The sequence below is a fragment of the Oxyura jamaicensis genome, chromosome 2 (assembly GCF_011077185.1).
Source record: "Oxyura jamaicensis isolate SHBP4307 breed ruddy duck chromosome 2, BPBGC_Ojam_1.0, whole genome shotgun sequence".
NCBI classification, from domain to species: domain Eukaryota; kingdom Metazoa; phylum Chordata; class Aves; order Anseriformes; family Anatidae; genus Oxyura; species Oxyura jamaicensis.
This window is the reverse complement of record NC_048894.1, coordinates 16,783,423-16,804,604: the sequence shown is the minus strand read 5'-3', so window position 1 is coordinate 16,804,604 and position 21,182 is coordinate 16,783,423. Positions and strand designations below refer to the sequence as shown.

The window sequence follows — 21,182 nt, the reverse complement described above, 5'->3', positions numbered from 1 at the left end:
TTAAACCACAACAGGGTACTATAGATGCAAACCAAAGGACTGATAATCACGATTCACCCTCTTTGTTAAAGTGTTGGATATCAGCTACACAAAATGCTACAGTATTGTATTATAGAGACATAAAATAATTCCATGCTCTCTTCCAAACATCCAACTTGTATTTCAGACAAAGATACCAAGGGGGAAAAAGTATCCAGCTGTCTAGAACTCCAAATTCTCGCATTTGTACTGTCATTTAACATAAGACAAGATTTAAGACCAGACTTTAACTGTTTCCAAATGTTTTTGTGTATGTTTCTGCCGAAACCTTTAACCATTATCAAGCACTAGAAATCTTAAACAACAAATACACACGCCGTGTTCCTTTTGTTTTGTTTTCAGACACTTTTCTGTTGAATGCTTGGTATCACACGGTAATCATGGTAATATATGATAAATACTTTAATGACTTTCAGAGCACCTTGGGTAAATTGCAAGTGCAAAGAATTTTAAACATTGATATACAGAAAACTCTTATTCCTGTGGGGAAATGTCTGTAGACTGCAGCAGCAAAAAACGCACTCGAATTATAAGTTTAATTGTAAATTTCTGAAGAAATTATTCACCCTTTGAAACAATCTCACAACAACTAAATACTAGCTTTACTGAGGAAAAAAATCTGCATGCACAGGAGAAACCTGAACCTAAATACATGTGGGAAATGCAGAATACGGCACTGAAACAAAACAGAAGGGGTTTTAAAATGTTCTCTCTAATCCTAGTATGTGTTAGGCTTTTTTTTTTTTTTTCCTGGAAAAGATGTAACAAAGTGCAAAAAGTAGTTGAAGTATTACCTTCTTTAAGTGTTAGGAAAGAACACAGCCTCCCGTGTGAGTTGCCAATGGACCAGGAGCACATGGGGCCGATGACACACTCCGGGTCGGGAACTTGGCCGTCGATCCAAGCACTTCGCAAGCACAGACGAGTTAGTGTCTCAGCCTGACCTTCTGCCTTCAGCATCCATCTCAGAACGAAAAGGGTTTACTTGGGGGTGGGCTGCAGGAAAGGGTGACCATATGTTCTGAAGCAGAATTCACCAGCAAACACGAAAAATTTAGAATTCCACTCTTTGACGCTCTAGGTTTATTCTTCCATGTAAAAATAATTTGAATGTTACAGTTAATAGAGAGACCTATGAAATAACTTATTTCCCGAGCATTTTTTATTTTAAAGTCAATATATTTTAAAGTCTATATTTTACGGTGCTATTTACAATAAAGAAAAAAAAATCAACACTTTCAGTGATAGCAATAATTTATTATTTTGCATAAGAAGATAAGATCAGAATCCAGGTAAGACAGCAACCAATGACCTGATGGCAAATTCAAGTATCGAGTTTGGTACAATAATAAAAAATACTAACATTTGTTTGACAATGGCAAACAGCTAAAACACAATAAAAACATCTGGACTTGACTGTCAAAACATACAGATCTCTAAAAACCCACACAGCACATCTTGAATATGTGGAATATTGAAAACATGTTTAGTCGTCTTCGTTCCCAAGTTTTAGGTGTCCAAGGGAGCACACAGCCCTCCCCGTAGGTGCCTCAGAACAATTCAGTACACAGGCTCAAAGTCCATCACGATAACCAGGTTTCTGTGCTGTCAAAACTGTTGGACTAAGACATTTTTTTTTTTGCCATGGGCTTATATCATCCCTGCCAGCCTTGCAGTGGCTTCTATTTTCTTTTTTATTTATTTTTTTTAAGTAAACAGCGTGATAATGTTGATTTTCAAACGCAGTCTAGTAATTTAACTATAACTACCTCTCACTCATTAAAGACTCCACGCACATTTTGCTCTGCTGGACTTATGTTTTTGTGATTCCCTTTCTTTTGCAGGTGTTACAATTCAGGACTTAGCTTCTGGCCTGGAGACGGGGCAGGCAGCCATCCATCTAGGATATGCCTGCCAGGACTGTGCTGAGGATCAGAGTCGGTGTCTCTGTAAGTGCAACAAAGCACGGTGCTGCTCACTGCTGCCCGACACAGCAAGCATGTTGGAGAGGTCCTCCTAGACCACACTGACCCAGGAATGGGAATTAAAATCTTCTCAAAAGGACAGGAGAACCAGCATGCAGGAGAGCCAGAACTGTTTCAAACAGGGACTTTGGAGAATATTCTAGCATCTAATTCTTAAAGAGAAAAGCAGGTCCCTTATGGGAGAGTTATTTTACATTGATGTTCTGAGACACCGTGGGTTAGAAGCAGCGTTAAGAGTGTTTCATTAAGGACTAAAGCTCCTCTGCCTGGAAATGGCCAGATGCTGAGAGATGCAGAGTGCCCACTCAGTTTTCACTGGTTGCAAGAGGTGGTGAGGGCACTCGGCACCTTGCAGACAAAGGCAAACAGCCTGAATTACAGATCCCCTGAAAAACAGTTTGATTTTCAATAATTAAAAAAAAAAAGAGAACATTTTCTCAACCCACAGAATCTGCATGCAATACATTTCATCAACAAATCTCAATTCATATTACAAAAAGGTTTAAGTCCACCTGAAAAATGGTGAAATTTGACAGAAGTTACATTACAGCCATTCAAACAGAGCATTTATCCATACCGAGATTCAGTACATCTGTAACTCTTGCATAAACATTTCCAGACTCCTAGGGATTTTGCTGTTGTTGCTTGCATTTCATTTGTTTAATACAACTCTAAGTCAAATGCAATGACCCACACATTAAATATGCATTTAGAATAAAACTGCAGAACCCGATGGCTTGATCAGCACATGAACTGAAATAAAATATTTACATGGAATGTTGAGCTCAATTTACAGAGACGGTCTTTCAAATTACAGTCTTAGTAATCTGTTTAATAAATGATCACATTGACAAGAAATTTAAAAACTTAACATCCCTTTTCAACCCTTTCATAAATATATAAGTTTTCACTAAATTCTTTACTCTTTAAACAAGACATCTATATTCTCTTTACAGATTAACATGAAATAACTGTTTCCTGTTTGAATGCCACAGATGTGATGATCTGAATTGAGCAAGTTCCTATACACATTCTGTACTTACAAGACATATTCACAACACAACACATGGGTGTTACTTGGTCTTTACAGATGTACTCATTTTCTGCATATCAGTAGTAAATAAAGAAAAATACCAAATTATCTATATTAAAAATACATAGTCTATGATACATTAGCTTTCACTGCCATGTCAAATTTAAAATGAGGTTTCCAACTGTGTCTGACCACTGACAAATATATTTTTTACAATGAAGTCTACAGCATTAATTTATTTTTAGATGGAAACAAAATGTTTGTTACACTACTAAAAAAAAGTAGCATTACACACTGAACAATAGGAAGAGTTAACTTATTGCAACTGCTTTCCAGATCTTCAAGGTTTCCTCACTAATTGTTTGAAAATTTCTGAAGGGAAATCTGTTCTAAAGAATGCTAAAGATGTTTGTAATCAATTTAAAGAAAAAAAAAAAAAAAACTCTTTACTTTGTTGCTATTCATACTGTTTCGCCACTGACTTTACAGATGACTAATCCCAAAGATTTTGAAGTTATATACATAGTAACTCACATTTTTCCCTATTTAAATAAATATTCCTGTGAGTTTTGTTGTGCCACAAAGCATGCATGAAAATATTTTCAATCCATGCATGCTCACAGCAGAGCTTTTCACAATTAAGCCATTGAATATATCTTTTTTTTCATGACTACGCAAGTGCAAAGGAATACGAAAATCACTCTGTACATATAAGACAAGGTTCACATCTAGAAAAGTAAAAACACTTATCTTTTTATGGATAGGATGTCTTCCTCATAAAACTGTTGGTCACTTTTGCCTGCCTCAGTTCTCTCAAGCACTTAACGGATAATAACTTCCAAGTGCTGATGTGCTTTTTATGAGAGCAGTTATGCTTAAAACCGTCAAAGTGCTGATCTCCAGTAGTAATTACTATCTTCTGCAAACTCTCCATTAAAAAAGCTTACCTTGGAAATGGACATAAGAATGATAGAGAGGTGTTTGGCAGTTTTGTTATACTAGTATTAGCTCACTTTACTGAGCATAGTAAGACTTCGGTTCGACCTGCCTGTACTGTCCCAAAATTATGAACAGGAAGACTGAAGACACAGGAAAACAAGACCAGTGCCAAGTATGTGAAGAGTGCACCTGCTTCTCAGGTAGAGTTAGAAAGCCCTCCTACCAAGAAAATGGCCCTTAAGTATTGCCTAACCATGCACCAGATTTAGACTTAGTCGACGTCAGATGCTTTGTGTATGTGAAACGTTACGAATGCAGCCAGCTGACAGGAACCCAGAAGGTCTCAGTCTCCAATCTGTCAAAAGTTGTTTTGAGCTCACTGTAGGCTGTCGCAAGGTCATCGTTGACTATCACCTTATCAAAGAGGTGGCCATACTGGCTCTCCATCACCTGGGCAGACTTGATCATTTCTTGAAAATCTTCCTCCTAATAAGATCAGTGCAAGGATTAGTCAGTCCACAAAAACATTATATAAACTAATTCTGTGGTAAATGTGAAGCTACTTGTTTATTATTTATCTCATCAGGAAACAAAAACACTGTTTTTTATTTAAAAAAAATAGAAAAGACCATTCCAAATCATCTCAGAGAACATCCTCACAAGTAGTGTTTGTTCAACAGGCAATTCTTTAACCTCTGCCCTTGCAGTAACACAGTTGGTCACCGCGTGGTAATTAGAGAGACATTTTCTGTTAGCAACACCAGTGGAGAATGTTTCTAGCTGTTTACTTTGATGATACATTTAAAATTTCATTACTTACGTCTTGGCTTGCTATCAGCAAGCAATTTATTACAGTGCAGCCTTTACTCTTTTAAGAGCTTGGCAGGAGCTGTCTTCCTATGCCCTGTTAGACCTGGTTCAGGGGATTCCTGCTCATGTTTGGGGAGGGAACAAATCCTTGGAATTTAATTGATTACACAACTATGAGATAATAAAACTGTCCTAAGTAAACAATATCCTGAAGTTTGCTCTTAAGAATGAACTCCTCTTACATTTTATATGACATGAAGTGTTGTTGTAGTGCATTATTTCCAAACTATTTCAAAAGCATATTCTACAAACACAGTTATACATAGACTTACATCAATCTCTGTGACTCTATCCGTGACTTAGCTTGAAAACCAAATCTAAAAATTCCCAAATAACATCTTACGTTTGAGTGAGAGAAAATGAGACACCCCTTAAATGCAGAAAACAAAGTCTAACCATGATTGGCTTTGGTTTAGTCTCAATTAAAATATTTTTATATTGTATTTCAAGGAAGTAAGTAAGTTACTGTTGGGTAACATGACTATTTTTTTTTTCTTTCCTTCTTTTCTGATTATTGACAAAAGGCAGCATTTGTTACTTTTACTTATTTTTTTTTTCATTCTTTCTTATAATATTTATTTCACTGCAACATTTTTGTGTCTCTTAGCCCAAACTATGTTCTTTTTATTAAAGCAGCATTTATTTCTTCAACTGATGCTTTATATTTGAGGTTTCCCATAAATTTAGACTCAGAAATACACTTGATAAAACAAGGAAATTCCTATACTAAAATAGAAACATTTAAGCCCACATGCAAATTTTTTAAAGGAAATCCACAGCATTATTTGTCATAAAAATATACTTGCATTTTGAGGGTTCTTCAATTACATAAACTCAAATAGAGCACGATGGAAATGTAAATACCCATGAGCACAGCAAACAATGAGAACATCACAGCAAGTTTAGGGTGACAGAGGCAGGGAAATAACATGTATGCTAACCACCACAAACAAACTCTTAACAAGTTTTCATGCTTTACCATGTCTAAATAAACTTACTGTAAAGGGTTTTGCAGTTCCCCTATCATCTTTACTTGAAATAATCTTGGCATTTTTTCTGGTCTCTCTCAAACGGTCAATTGGTGGAGGCTTTATAAATATAACAAATGGTTTAAACTCATATGTCCGTAAGTGTTTCACTGTCTGGGAAGAGTAAAGATTTAAATTGATTAGTTTATTTCTCAAAATGGAATTCACTGTAGTGAAAGAAACTCTCCACTCACCAAAATAAACCCATAAAGCATTTCTAGAAGGCTATCTTCAGAAAGGCTATCTAGAAGCCAGCTTTCTGTCCTCTTCATGTTGTCAGAGTCTACAAGACCCTGCAGAAGTGTATCCCAGAAGGGCTCACAAGCCTGGGTCCACTGGAAAATTTAGTATTTCACTGAAAAATCAGGCATGCTGGACATGCAACAGTCTGGCCAAGCAATCTGGCAGCATCAGCCCCAGGAGCCCCTGCCCAGTTCCCCTGGTGCAGGTTTGGCTTGCCCGGAATGCTCTTCTGCTGGCACAGCCCTCTTGCTGCTGCTCTACAGCAAAGCCCCACATCTGAAACTGCACCAGGAAGTGCTCATGACCTGCTGGGGTTCAGAAGACACAGGCTGGCCACCCTTGGAGATGAAACACCTTGCCTACTTTTAAACCAAGTGGTCCTGAAAGCACTGCAGTTAGTAGAAAAAAAATCCCAGTGGAGCTGTTCAGCTGAGTTGAAAGACAAGGAAGGTCAGCACGAGAACAAATGGTTTAGACAGGAATGTTCTCAGCGATTATCCAGCCAACATCACACTGAATGTGTTCCTTGACTTGTGTCTGCCCTGCATGGAAACCCTTTGCATGGACATACTGCGAAATGCGGAAGAGAAGTGCTGGACTGGGTGACAGCTCAAAGGTGTTCTGAAATTTAAGTTTTGGAGAGAAGCTCTAACATGAAACGGCAGAAAGTTGAATGAAGCTATGGGAGCACTTTGTAATTACATCTTTGGTATTGTGATGTGGGCTTTCAATTCAGTTAATTACTGAGCTGAATACTCGCAATATGTATTGAAGTTTCTTTCCTCTTCTCCTTTCACCAAGCCTTGTTGCGATAAAATTACCCAGCAAGCCCACTCAATAGTAATTCAGCAAGGAATAAAATATACTTTTTTAGAAACAGGTTCCTGGAATCCTAATATGCAACATGGGGAACTATAAGATTACAGAAGTGCTTACTTACATGAGGCTGCACATCCAGCAAACAGACTTTGTTTTTAGCTAGGACCGATCGAACAGAGTCTAAACTTGTACCATAGTAGTTGTTCTTATATTCACCATACTCGATAAACCTGTGGAGAAGGTGAAAGCAACTAGGTTCATTTCCATTTTCTCCAGCAAAAACTTATCAGTTTGGTTTATAAGATCTAATTCAGAAGCAAAAATATTTTACTTTACACTTGAGTTTTACTATGTTTTATAAAGGAAATGCTGTCAAGTACTTCAACATGTCAATTTTAAGAAATCTTCTACTTTACCACGTTCAAATCAGTAACACCTGCTTGTATTACAGTTAAAGAGAAAAAAGTACTGTAGTCCAACAGCCCACTAATGTTTTCCATCACCTCTTTTTCTGAACTAATGCAATGCAATAAAACAGTGGATAAGCTAAACAATAGAAACTACTGAAATTTCATTGCACACTACAGAATATCCAAATTCTGTCCCAGAAGAGGAGGAGGAGCTACAACGGTGCTAATGGAACCGAGGCGGCTGGTTATGCACTATAAAAGTAAAGCACAAGTTGCCAAAAAAGCAAAGCACAGTTTGAAGTTTCAATAAAACCCACAGCTTTGTGTCTAATACACTTTTGCCCTCTGAAACACTGGGGCAAAATTTCAAGCTACAATATTTTACAGGCTGCTAGAGAGCATGATGCTACCATTGTCTTCATTTTAGTTTAATTTCTGGAGGGTTTACAGGCAGGGGCTTCCCTGTAGGTCTCTAAATTCAAAAGCACAGGAAGTGCCTGTCCCGAAAAAGAGCGGAACTACACAAACATTGATTCAAGCACGTTTGCAGCACTTCCAGACCCCTCTCTTCCAGCACTGCAATGCTTTATTGCTATCAAAGGTGATGCCCTATTAAAAGAGAGCTCCCCCACACTCCTACCTACAGTTTCAAGTCTTATTGAGGACCTGAAGTATTGAAACCACTTGGAAGCTTGGAAACATTTGTGTCTGCATCCAATTCTGTGTTTCTTTCAGCTTCTGTGAACTGTTTATGTATTGAAATGTAATTCTAACACATCTTCAAATCACTGCAACTTACATCCACTCTGAATTATTATCTAAAGTTACAACCAACCCCATTTTACAATAAGCCCATTGTTTTAACTACAGTTCTAATTAAAACCTCTTCACCATACTTGTTATTCTGTACATCTGTCTCAAACAAGTGCTTGGAAATGAAAATGTATTCAACACCATCACTTTCTTGGCTTCTTCTTGGTCGGGTAGTGTCTGCAGTTTAATTAAAAGAAAAAAAGAAGAGATGTACAGAACAATATAATGCAAACCAGTTCAGGAAACATTCAAAAGCGCACAGCCCTTGTGCAGTACTAAGCGTAGTGGCTCCCTTACTCTTGACAGACATAAGGCTGCTCTGGTAGGCAGAGCTCAACACGTGATCGGATTGAGTTTAAAAGCATGCATAGGAAAAAAAAAAAAAAAAAAACCTACTGGACAAGTGTCAGATTATCATTTTTATTAACCAGTGGAAAAATCCAATAAAATGAGGACAGCTGAATAATAAAAATGAGCAGCAGTCCATAACAATTACCCCAACTTTGCCACTCGTTAAACTTATTAACATATTAGATCATAAAGGGAAACAAAGTTCACCAACCTGATTTATAACATGTTATGTTCATTAACAACACTCGCAGCTATAGTATGTAAAGCATGATAGTAAAGAAACAGGGTGTGAATTTTATGTTTTAGTGCTTTTCGTTTCCTGGTGATTCTTTTTTCTTTCAATAGTGTTGTATTATTAGTTGCAGTTTTTACTTTCCTTCAAGCACTAGGCACAAAGTTTTTACCTACACATGAAAATTCCTTGTGGGGTTGCCACTTATGGATAACAAACTCATTTAAAAATCCCATTTAACACAAGGTGTGTGTTACAGCATCATGTATTCATCATATATACGAACATATACAACCTGCTTGCAGAAACCCAGCTGTTAAATGCCACTTGATGCCATGCTCTTCTTAGGTTGACAAAGAGAAACATTTCCAATACAAGACCTCCAGTTCTCCTGCAAGTTCCAACTTACTGAATTTCAGGGAGAAGGATTACTTTACTTGTTTATTTTAAATTATAACCACAGATTTGGAAGAGAAATGAGAAAAGGCAGCTAGCTTGGTGAATACTGGCAATTTTTAGAGAAATACTTTTAGGCAAATGATTGCATATGCTTCAATGTGTTAAATATTTGGGAACATCTGCCTTTTTGTTGTAGTTTTCAATATCCAGCTGAGGCAAATATTTGAAAATGTAATGACTTGCTGAAAACAAATGCATTCACTTTTCAACCTAGAAAATTATTTAATACATATACCTTATAGTATACGTGTACTTGCAAAAAAATGTGATAATATCTCCTGAATTCAGAATGTTGGACTCACATTTTTGAGGGATCCCTATAGGAGGCAAAATTACAAGTACAAAGCAGACCAAGGAATGAAAGCCCAACTATGACTGTCAAGTCCTCCATATGAAAGAAAACCCAGTAAAGTACTGCAGAATTTAATATAGAGCAATTTTATGCATTATTATACAAATTATATTACTTGATCAGATAGGGGGAAAGACGGGAAAAAAATCCCCAAACCGACTTCTCTGAAGCTAATCAAAGGGATTTAAATCATTTACTCATGGGACGAAATTGTTTATCATCAGTCTTTATTTTCCAGCCTAATGTATAAAGGGCATTTTGCTGAAAGCAAGCATTGGTAACAGAGTATGTTTCACTGTTTTACAGCTAAATCCAGGGTGTTCTTCAGCAGAGTTTCATTTACTAAACCTCACTCACATCGATCATGTTATATGTGTAGTAAAAATCCACTGCAATGCCTCTGAGCCAAAACGTCCTATCAACTTAATCAATGCTATTTAAAATACAACTGCAGCAGCACTTTTAGAAATTAGCAAAGTAATTTGGATGCCAAGCATGCATTTAGAGACCTAAATCTGAAAGTGCCTTAAGTTAATGCAATAATAAAGGAAACCCAGTATAGCATTAAGAGAAGTGTGTTTTTACTTACGTGGCACTGTTACCCCGTAATGCTGGGTGTCACTGATCAGCAATTTCCGTTTAAGTTCATTCAGTCCAACCCCTACAGGACCTGAAAGAAACAAATGGTGCTGTTTCCCCACAGCCAAGTCTCTCTGGTCTTCAGGCACAAGTAGTACTCCCCGAGATAAGTCCACATAGCACATAGCTAAAATACAAACTGGCTTTTAATCAGTCATTTAGAAACACCCATGGATATAGCCTCTCCTTGAACATACAGCGCTGACAAACTTCAGGGGAGTTAGCTGGCAGTTATTGTGTTCTGACTTTACTACTGAGGAAAAAATCAGTGAAAAAGTTGACAGCAAAGCCAACTTTCTTCTCCACGGCAGCCACCCACAGCACTCCTTCCCTGAGGAGCACTGCTCCCACCTTCTCCCCACGTCCTGGGAATCCCGCTCCTGGCAGCCCCTGCTGCAGGCAGGAGTTCAGTCGGCCTCGGGCCATTTCCATCCACCTTTTGAGTCAGGGCAGCACTGAACGGGGACAGGGATGAAGGGCAGCTCCTCTCCATGTGCCCAGCGCTCCCCAGGTCACAACGCGCCTGGGGCGCTTTTGTTTCTTTCTTTGCTGTTGATTTTCTTTTGAACTCTGCTTGTATGCTGCCTGCTGTCTGAACTGCTCCAAAACAAACGTTTCCTTCTTCGTGTGGCTGCCAAAGAGAGACCACTCTTGGAAGGAAGTTGGCAAAAAGAAACAGACTGCATGGAAGTTTTTTGACCCATCTCCTCCAGCTCCACTTGAGTACTGCTGTCCTAGAAGTTTCTGAGGAGACATTGCTTTTGATTCTGGGGTTCTCCCTAAGTCTTAGCCTTTTGCCAATGACTCTTGAGGTTCCTCTGAGGGCACTCTGTCCTGTGAGGTCTCAGAAGCTCCATGTGGCAACCGCTCCTTGGCACCAGGAACCTTCTGTGCAGGGCTCCAGCCTGTATACCACGTTTGGTGGTGGGGCTGTGGTGATATGTTCAGGGAGGAAGCATAGCTGTGTGTGTCCAGGAGTTTCTGATGTGTACTGGCCTTGTTTCTGCCAAGCCAGGTCAAGAGCAGAACATAGAGGAGAGTAATTTGAACCACATCCCAAATAAACCATGGATAATACGTGTGGTTTTAAGGAAAATTCTTGATGTTGTAGCAAAAGGGATACATATGTGCATTGAATGCTTTTTAATAGAGACATTTTAGAAATCAGAAATACAAAACCTAATACACATTTTAATGAAAGAGTGATATATTGCTTAATTACTACTGAGTCTGGTATCAAGAAACAAAGCCTGACACTACAACACCTTCAGGTAACTATTTGTAAAAATGACTGTCCACCCTGTCTGAAGTTAGAAACACATAATAATGAAAAGCAAAGGCCTGCTACCAGCCCCAGACTGCAGTCTCTCTGTAAAATCTTAGGAGTTTCTGCATTTATAATTTTATATGTTTATGTAAGTTAAAAACACAACTACATTTCAAGTTCCATCTCTGACCCGCCTGTAAATTAATCTATCAGTATGTATAAATGTTTATTTAATATGGTGTACAGCAGCCTCTACTGGTGCATGTCTGCAGAGGAAAGCAATGTGTCATGCAGATAATGGCATTGCTTTTGTGTTTATTTAAAAAAAAATCCTATTTTAATAGTATAGCTATTTAAGCAAACAGATTTTTATTTTCAGGAAAAGTAATTAAAATTCTCAATATATTCTAGCAAAGTTGAATGAAACAAGTAGAATTTGAGTAAAAAGGAATCATTGCATTCTTCTAAAGCCAAAAAAAAAAAATCCCATCAAATCTACACAAATATTATTTCCGTAGCCTATGCACTGTCAAATCAACAATACGCTTTTAGCTCTATTTATATATAAATAATCCAGGCTTCATTTACTGTGACAGATGCTTTGGAAACTTAGATCAAATCTGTTTTAAGACCCATACCTCATTACTACTCTGCCTCCCCTTCCAGGTTACCATTTCAAACTCATCTTTAAAGATAACTACTGAAAGTTGTGGATTCCTCTTTTTCAGTGCTGTCTTCACAAAACTCTCATAATTGTAGCACATGTACATTAGGGGCTGATTCCTAATAAGTAAAGCCATCCATAATGCTCGTTTTTCCCCCACACCTCCCAGGTGTAATGTACTTCTATTCTGAATCTTCATTTCATGCTGCAGAGGAAGATTGTGGTTTCTGATAATTATGAATCTGAATATGATTTGAACTCAAGAAGAGAAAAAAGCATCAGGATTGGAAAGGACAGTCCAGATTCTTATTGCAGAATGCCAGGCATGTGGGACACATGACTGTAGCATAGTTTTAGTTTACTATAAATCACCCCGGGCAGCAATATTTAGTGTTACGGTGACAGATTTAGAAATACTTTATTTTTTTTAAGTGAACATTTACGTTGCTTGATGTTCCATGTTAAGTCTTGTCAACTGAGTAATGGCTGAATCCTGCACAAACGAACTGCAGTGCCTACCTTGCTGCAAGACAGTCTCTTGCAGAATTAGGACCCCCGATCATTAAAATTTGCATTACGCTTTGTACCATTCAGACATGTCTTAAGAAAACGGGAAAAACTGTTTGATGTAAATTCAGGTCTCGGGAAGATTAACCCAAGCAGTCAGTCTTCACCAACAGATACAAACTGATCACCTAGAAGTCTATTTATTTGAAAGAAAAAAAAGAAAATGGTCTTTCAGAAAAGATTTTGGAAGTTAGGTGACATCACCTCTGCTGGGACTATAAAGACCCAGTAGAAAACATGCATTGATGGGCATTCTGTGTGTCAGTTATTCCTTTTCTAGTACAAGGGACCATTATAACGCCACGTAGAACTATGGCAGAATGACATATGAGGTAGAAAAGCAGAATATCATTTTTCTGTTTTTCAGTAAATTGTAACTAGCAGTGGGAGTGTACTTCTAGATTTGCTGTTCACTGAAGCAGGATCAGGGAGTTCTTGCCGGTTTTCTCATTGGCAAGACTCGCCAACATAGATGTTGCATCCTCTGTAAAACAGACATTTCTGAACCATGCTGACCTACCTATTCATTCAGCCCAGAAGGTTTAATGAGCATAGCAATTCTTGATCTTCTTCATCATTCAGATGGTTTACTTGGAGTAGTATGGTCAAAGTAGACTATCTTCCTACAGCATTGCTGTAGAGCTATTAAATTTCTGCAGGCCGCTAGTGAACATGATGCTAAAGGTATGTCAAGAGATGTGGAAAGCTAGGAGCCACTTCTGTTTCATCCTTGTTTGTACCGACACAGACCTTGTCTTTGCATAGCTTCTTCATGATAAAACTAAAGGTGATGGATTTTTTATTTTTTAACATAAAAAATATAACAACAGAGAACTCTTCCAGTCCCTGATTCATTTTTTCTGCAGTAGTAACCAGAAGGAAACCGTTATGGGGAGTACTGACAGCCTAGTTCAGGGACGAGACCCCTTTCTGATTTGTGCCACATGCTAGTAACTGTTCCTTCATGGTTACACACCTCTGGTCCTTACTTCCATCACTGCCCAGGGCAGATGCAACACCACAGATGCACCTGGAAGGCTTTACATCTCTGATGACAGCACTGTATGTAAACAACCGTGTGTGTTCTGGGGTACATGCTTGTGGTTTGTTACTACTGACCTTGCTTAATCCTAGCACTGCCCCCTTTAGAAATTTCTGTCTTAGCTGATACTATGCCATGTAAAATTGCAGTATATGGCACATCCATTCTGACTCTCAAGAAACAAAATTTGTGCTAGTTTGGCCTTCGTAATTGCTGAAGCAGAAGCCTTTGTGGGCAGGACATTTTAGTCATTAAAGTAAATGTAAATTCTACTGTCTAAACAATATGTTTCACAATAAAATGTTCTGCCTCAGCTTGATAAGGCTGCAACACTGGTCACATGATATTGGACAATTTTGCTTTTAGCAGAATCATCACATTCATAACACCTAAAAGACAGCACAGCAGAAGCATCTGTATCATTAGCACTGCAGATGATCCATTATTTTAGCCCCAAGGATATGCAGGACTTTATTCACAAGCATACATTTGCAGACAAGGTAAAAGCTTGACAAACTAATACATCTAGCTGAACCTGAGACTAATATATATCACACTACAGGGCGCTAAAAATTACTATGTATGCAATTTGCATTCTGTAAATGAAACTAGACCAATTTAAAATGAGGCCAAAAGAAATTTCCACTTCACTGTTGTCAAACTCCCTCTCCCTAAAAAAAGAGCAAAACAAAACCTCAAAAGCCTTCCAACAGTAAATTATGCATTTAGGCTCAGCATAACACAACGGACATTTAGTGTCCCCACCAATTACAGCTATAAATTCATTATCAGTCCCTTTGTTTCTTGGTAATAATACCCAAGTTATGTTTGACAGATTATATTGTACGCTGCTACTGGCACACCAAAAGCTTTTAGAATATATCCACTCCTACTATACCTGTGCTGCTTAGCTCTGCTACTTTTTCCACATTTTGCACAAGACACTTTTATGGTATTGGCCAGACTTAAGCTGCCCTTAATATCCAGAGAAAAACATTAGAATTACTGAAGTCTGCAATAAATTTCTGAACTGCTTTTGTTACTGAAAAAGCACACTTTCTTCATTTGATTTATTACAACAAAAATCAAATGAAATCTCTAGGTATTCTTTAGATCAGACATATGCAATTTGTTATAAAAAGTCTACTTATCACACTTTTGCACTGCGCTCTGTTGATGTAAGTGTAAAATCAACTCAACCATGTTATTACTTGTTGTATATAGCCCACAATCTCACAGTGATCACACTAGTAGGTGGCTGAATTTTAGTGCTGGAGAGTGACAAAACTGTTTATTAAAAACTAAATTTAATGTTCCCTTGGATATGAGTGATATAAAAACATAGCTATTCAACAGTTCATAACAGTCTCTGATAGAAGGTCATATTTCTCTGCTTTTAGAATGGAGGAAACTTTACTAATGAAGCATCAGTCTATGTACTACTGCAAAAGAAACAAGAAGTAATGAGACATTATTCATTGGTAGTATTGGTTACTCACTGGTACTCCAATGGCTACCTTTGAAAAATTTAAAATAATATACTTCCTCCTTTTTTAGAACATTGAAGCAATACATTTCAATTAGATAATAAATACTGTAGTGAAGCTACGGTGGTGAAAGATTACAGAGGAACAGAAAGCTAAGGGTGACATCTTTGATGTTCTGCAGCTATATTTACATCTGCTCTTGGCACACAGAGGTCCACCTCTCATCTACCTTTCTCTCAACCTACTTATTTACTTATTTTAACACAGCAGATTTTGTTACTGTCCATTTATATATTCTGTCTTGATTGACCATAGATATTTATTCTATTTTTTTTTTCTTTTTCTATAGTGCTACACTGATTGATCTTTAAGAGCAGAGCACTGACTTAATTCTTAGGAGTTCTTGTACAGATTGACTGCCAGCTTCAGATTAGTCACCACGGTAGCTATATTTTAACATCAACTCTTTTCATTTTGGCAAGGCTGTAAACATCGTCTCCTAGAGCAACCTTATACATTAATCAGGATAGCCCATCTAGACCGGTGGACTACAAGACAGGTGAAAAACTAAATGAACGATCATGCTCAAAGGGTAAGCTCCAGTGGCTACTGAGCTAGCCATGAGTCCCCAGTACATGCTGGCAGCAATGAAGGCTACCAACATGCTGGGCTACATCAGCAAAAGGATAGCCAGTGAACTGAGGGAACTGATTCTTCCCAGTTGTTAGATTCTGGGGAATAATCAGTCCATGTTGCACCGTGTTACAAGAAAGATGTTGACAAACTGGAGGAAGGCCAGTGGAGGGCTTCCAAGATGATCAAGAGCTGAAGTATGACCTTCAGGTGAGACAGGCTGAGGGAACTGGACTTGGATAGCTTGGAGAAGAGATGGCTTCAGGAGGACCCAACAGCACCCTTCTAAGACTTGTTGAGAAGATGGAGCCTGCCTCTTTACCAAGGTGAATGACGGGAAGACAAGAAAAGACACGGTGGGAAGACAAATTCTCAAAGCTGTTGTCATCAGCAACCTGCTTGGAGTGGGAGGTTGGAGGAGGTGACCTCCTAAGATCCCCTCCATATGAATGAGTCTGTGGTATATATTATGCTAATTGTCAGTCCTCTGTTTTACCAGGTTAAAAATAAGGTTAATGTTAATTTAAAAACAACTTACCAACCAAAACTACAAGCCTGTATTTGTCATTAGGTTGTCGTCTATATCTTGCAACTTCTTCATATGTTGGGATATCTGCTGTGTCATACTGATCGCTCTTCTTGCACTCATACATAGATTTGTTTGTTTTTTTATCTTTTCTGCTAAGACGAAAGCTTCTTCTAAAACCAGCTGCAATAAGAACAGGATCTTTTCAAAATAAGAAAGTGAGTCTCCTCGAAATATCTGAGAACAGTCTCTTCCAAACACTCAAGGATTGGTGCATGGAATAAAAAACGCAGTGTACATTTAATAAGCCATGTCATTAGAATGATATTTTCCCACAGTTTTAAACTATGTCAGATACCTATTTAAACTGCAAAATTAAGATTTTCAATAAAATCATCACAGTTACAACAAGCTGTAAAAAATAATTACATTAAGTTGTTAACATATTTAGAAAATTTGAGTATTTTATACATTAGGAGATATACACAAGGAAAACATTCATGCAATCTGGACTCTCATACCATACTTAATGCATCTGCATTAAATCATCATGGCACAGACATCAAATACAACATATGGTAGAAACACATCTAGTGGTTGAAAGAGTTAATGAAAATTAATTCCTTGAATTATTTTTTGTGCTTGGCACCATGCTGATACTATAAAAAAGCGCACTGAACCTTTCCCGAAGATGTTTAAAAATAAAACCAAACACTGTCAGTTAAATTCCAAAACACCATGAAACATCTTAAGACAACACAGTTGCTGTATTATGGATATGTTAGCATGGAATTGAAAGTTAATATTCCTATTAAACTTGCATTTACAATTGCATCAACAGAATTACATCTACAGTACCTATCTGCAAGACGGGAAATTTGAGATAGCTATTAAGTATTTACAAAACAGATTATCATAGGCATTTTCAAGCAGAACACTGTCGTGTCCCCTCCCCCCCCCCCCCTTATAACACCATATGTTAAAACCTAATTTACTCCTGTGTTAATGATTACCTTACAGTTCTTCAAATAAATCCTTTACGTTAATTTTACTGGTATCTCTATTGTACTGCTTTTGTTCTAGAAGGAACTACAGAAAGGACTGCAAAGAAGGGCTGCAAAGCTGATTTCATTATTTGGTGGTAATATAGTAAAACACAAACAACGGTTTAAAATTACTGAAAAAATCCCAACACCTTTTTTCCCCCAAGAATATTTCATAAGACAGTAAACACGTGTAAACTTTTGGTGACCCCACATTTTTCAGCAATATGTTTTCATAAACTTGTAAAAGCACTTATGTTTAGGTGTTTGAGAAGTAATCATATTACAATTTCTTCTTCAAAGGCAGTATCTGGCAAATTCAAGACCCAGTTCTGCAAATACTTAGAACCAGATCTGAAGCAAAATCCTATAAAGCTTTGTTACAGGCTTAGCATTTTGCACACCCACAGTTCCACTTAGCATAAATCTTTGCAGAACCTGGATCACAAAGCACGTTAACCTACTTATTTTGCTGATGTGAGTCCCTATACCTATACGAATTTACAATACATACAGACACACAAACTAGGAAGGAAAATTTGTTTTGAGAATACAGGGATGTTGACCATTCATATTTAAAATATGAATTAAGTAAAATCAAAACTGATGAACAGGGAGCCACAGCCACAAAAAAGGACAATGTCATTTTTAAGAGCTACTGTATGTCTAGACAGAGAAGGAGGTGGACTGAGATAAAACAGTGACCAAAATATAAGATAGGAAAACATAATTAAATAAACAGAATTGTTATTTTATTATTTAAAAAAGAATACTAACACTGATGTGACTGCAGTGAGAAAAGCTTTGTCAAAGCATTGATAACCATAAGCACATACAACCACGAGCCCAGGAGATCCTGTCCACAGTGGGGTGAAAGTCCTTTATGATGCTACATAATCACAGGTAACTGTATTATGAAACTATATAAAGAAGAGTTAACAGTAACATTAGCAATACAGACATGTGAAAAGAGGTTATAAATTTCCTGAGGTCTCATCTAAAAGGCTTCAGGTTAAAAAACTGCCCTAAAAGCTAGCTAAATTGTTCTTGAAAATTGAGCTCCATGCCTCTGAGCCATGTCTCACAATGCGTTTAACAACAGCTTCTTAACGTCAGCTTAAATGCTGAGATGTGAAATATTTTGGAAAAATATCCTTTTTTTAAAAAAAAATCATGATTAATTCAATTTCTACTGTTAGGTTTTAATAAGATGATTTGTAACTCGTTCTTTTTTCTTCCATCCACTTAATTCAGATTTCAAAACCAAACTACCAGGACTTGGGTTGTTGGAGAATTTTCTATCTTTCCTCTTAAAGGAGAACAAAACTGTGCAGTGTTTTCTTTTGTGTGAGGAAAAAAAAAAAAATTTTTTTTTTTTTTAAAAAAGAGTTTTCGGTGCAATATTGAGACAGATTTTTCCCTTGTCACTTTTATGGGCTACATATAAAGCATCACCAAGACTCCCAGTGACATGGTTCCCTGCTAATGTGAGCTTCCTTGATTAAAACATTCGACATCTCTCAGATTGAAACTCACTGGCAACATGAAAATAGTAGCATTTTCCTATATTTTAAGAAGTTTCAACAGCAAGTTCACCTATAGGTTACAGAAAAACTATTACATTAATTAAAAAGAACACACAAATACGGGGGTCAGAGATAACAAAGGCAATTTGCAGTATAACTGATTTCTCTGCAGCATGCTTGTGAAAGCACTCTGTAAAATGACTGAGTATGAAAAACCTGTGGCATGGGGACTGCTTTGTTACTTGAAGACAATTGTCAATTTGAAAGCATATCTGAAAAGCCCCAAGAAAGTTTGCTCTAAGTAGCTTTCAAATCCAAGGAAAGTACAATACAGACAGAAGGGATGAGACTGTTTCAATTATATCCCACATTTTTATGATACTGCTACTGCGTTCCTGGAAACATGCCTCTCCCTCTCTCACATCTGCCATTATACATCCACACATATGTGGCTTAACTTTACTATGACCTTCAGAAGCTATTTTCTAAGTATCTGCTAATAAATGTTTTCTATCGAGCTCTGCGTGTATAATCACATTAGATGCTGGGCAGCTATGACTGTGCAGAAAGATTAAGCTGACTGAAACACCGTTGTGCTTGCAAGGTATGAATACTTCTATGAACAAGCAAAACAAAAATCCTGCTTAGGTTTGCATCTTTTGCAATTTAGGAAAGATGAAAACCAAACTCCATATATTTAAATTAACAATAGAGCATTATTAAAAATATAGTGAAAATCACCATGGAAAAACAAAAGCAAGACTGAGATACAATAGAAAAATGAAGTTTCTGTAAAAGGATTAAGCTTAAAAGTAAACTTCTACAAGAGAACAGAGGGAAAAAGAATTGCTTGCCCAGGATATTTGATAAAATAAAATTCAGTGAATGTGAAAGGAGTCACAGCCTATACTGTCTGCGGAATATGGATATCAGCAGAAATTAACCTTAGCTGCCAAGTATGCAGGCTATAAAATAAAAGGGGAAAATTCTGTCACCACAGCAACACAAAACTCTGGACATTAAGAAGCTTGCACCAGGGCACTGGTTTCAGCTCTGTGACTAGAAGCCTACTGAACATGCTAACCCATGAGGCACCCCTGGAATGTAACAGGTTTGGTGAAATAGGAACAGCCGCCGGGAAGAAAATATGAAGAACAAATGTTCTCCAGCTACAAAAGTCTCCAAACACTTCTCAACATGAAACCAAAATCAGAAGCTGCTACTAATAAACTTAATTAAGGTCCATCGACAATCCAAGAAAAACTACTTACATCTTTAAGAATAAGAATTAAAAAATAGAAGAAAAGTCTGTTTATTCATTTAATCACTAGCAATATACATCCTTACATTTGCATAGAGAAATCCACTTGGATTTCATGCAGAAACCCAAACTGAAAACTGGCAATGCCCGAACACATCCTGTACCCCCTGAGATATTTTTAAAAGATGCCAATGTAAAATGTTGTGTTTGTTTAGATTTAGGAATAAAATTTGAAAGAAGTGAACAAAAGCTTGTGATTACATCGAATGAATTTAAATTCAAATATGTTCATGAAATTAGAAAGCTAATTTCTCAAATTTGGAGAAGCTACGCTAACAGGAAATATAATTTAAATTCAGCTTTGCTTCACGAATTCACCAGTAAGGCTCCAGAATCCCACAAAACACTTACACGTGCCCTGTTTATTTTCATTCTATAAAACAAGGGCTAAAGTATATGTTTAAATTATGTATATCCTTTGATGAATTTAGTCTAATCTTACATAACTTTTAGTGAAAAAATTGTATTTGTAAATGAATTTACATGTACTTTTAGTATCCATATTAGCAACAAAAAATAATTATAGCACCATGGTCATTACCAAGGTTTGTAAGAAAATACTGTAAAATATTGTAATATTTTATTAGATATTTCTGGATATTTTTTCCCCATCAAAATATTGGGATTTTTTACACTCGCTCGTATCCTGAGTATTTCTATTGTTACACAGGAACTGCACAAACACAGAGCAGACTTCTTACTCTGCCTGCTTCTGGACGGATTCCCAGCTTGCACATTTAGACAGGGTTAATAAAAATTTAGATTATGTCTGGATTTTTAAGACGAAATTGAGAATAGTAAACAGATGATATTCATCTATATTTACTGTATGTTCATAAAGGTTCAAGTAATGTAACTAGAATTTAAGGTTGGCAAAGACAAACTCCTCATGTT

General features: G+C 37.1%; 1 protein-coding gene across 7 annotated transcripts in view; it reads right to left on the bottom strand.

Annotated features, from left to right (window-relative positions):
* Nucleotides 1–1,275: 1,275 nt before the first annotated feature.
* MPP7 (membrane palmitoylated protein 7) overlaps nt 1,276–21,182 on the bottom strand; it is a 146,146-nt gene continuing 126,239 nt past the window's right edge. For all 7 annotated transcript variants that reach the window (XM_035317682.1, XM_035317685.1, XM_035317683.1 and 4 more), the window contains 6 exons: nt 16,411–16,581; nt 10,163–10,243; nt 8,263–8,356; nt 7,078–7,186; nt 5,865–6,008; nt 1,276–4,482 (listed from right to left, as the gene is read on the bottom strand). In XM_035317682.1, coding sequence (XP_035173573.1) covers nt 4,303–4,482; nt 5,865–6,008; nt 7,078–7,186; nt 8,263–8,356; nt 10,163–10,243; nt 16,411–16,581 — 779 coding nt within the window. In that variant the 3' untranslated portion in view covers nt 1,276–4,302. The remainder of the gene's footprint in view (nt 4,483–5,864; nt 6,009–7,077; nt 7,187–8,262; nt 8,357–10,162; nt 10,244–16,410; nt 16,582–21,182) is intronic.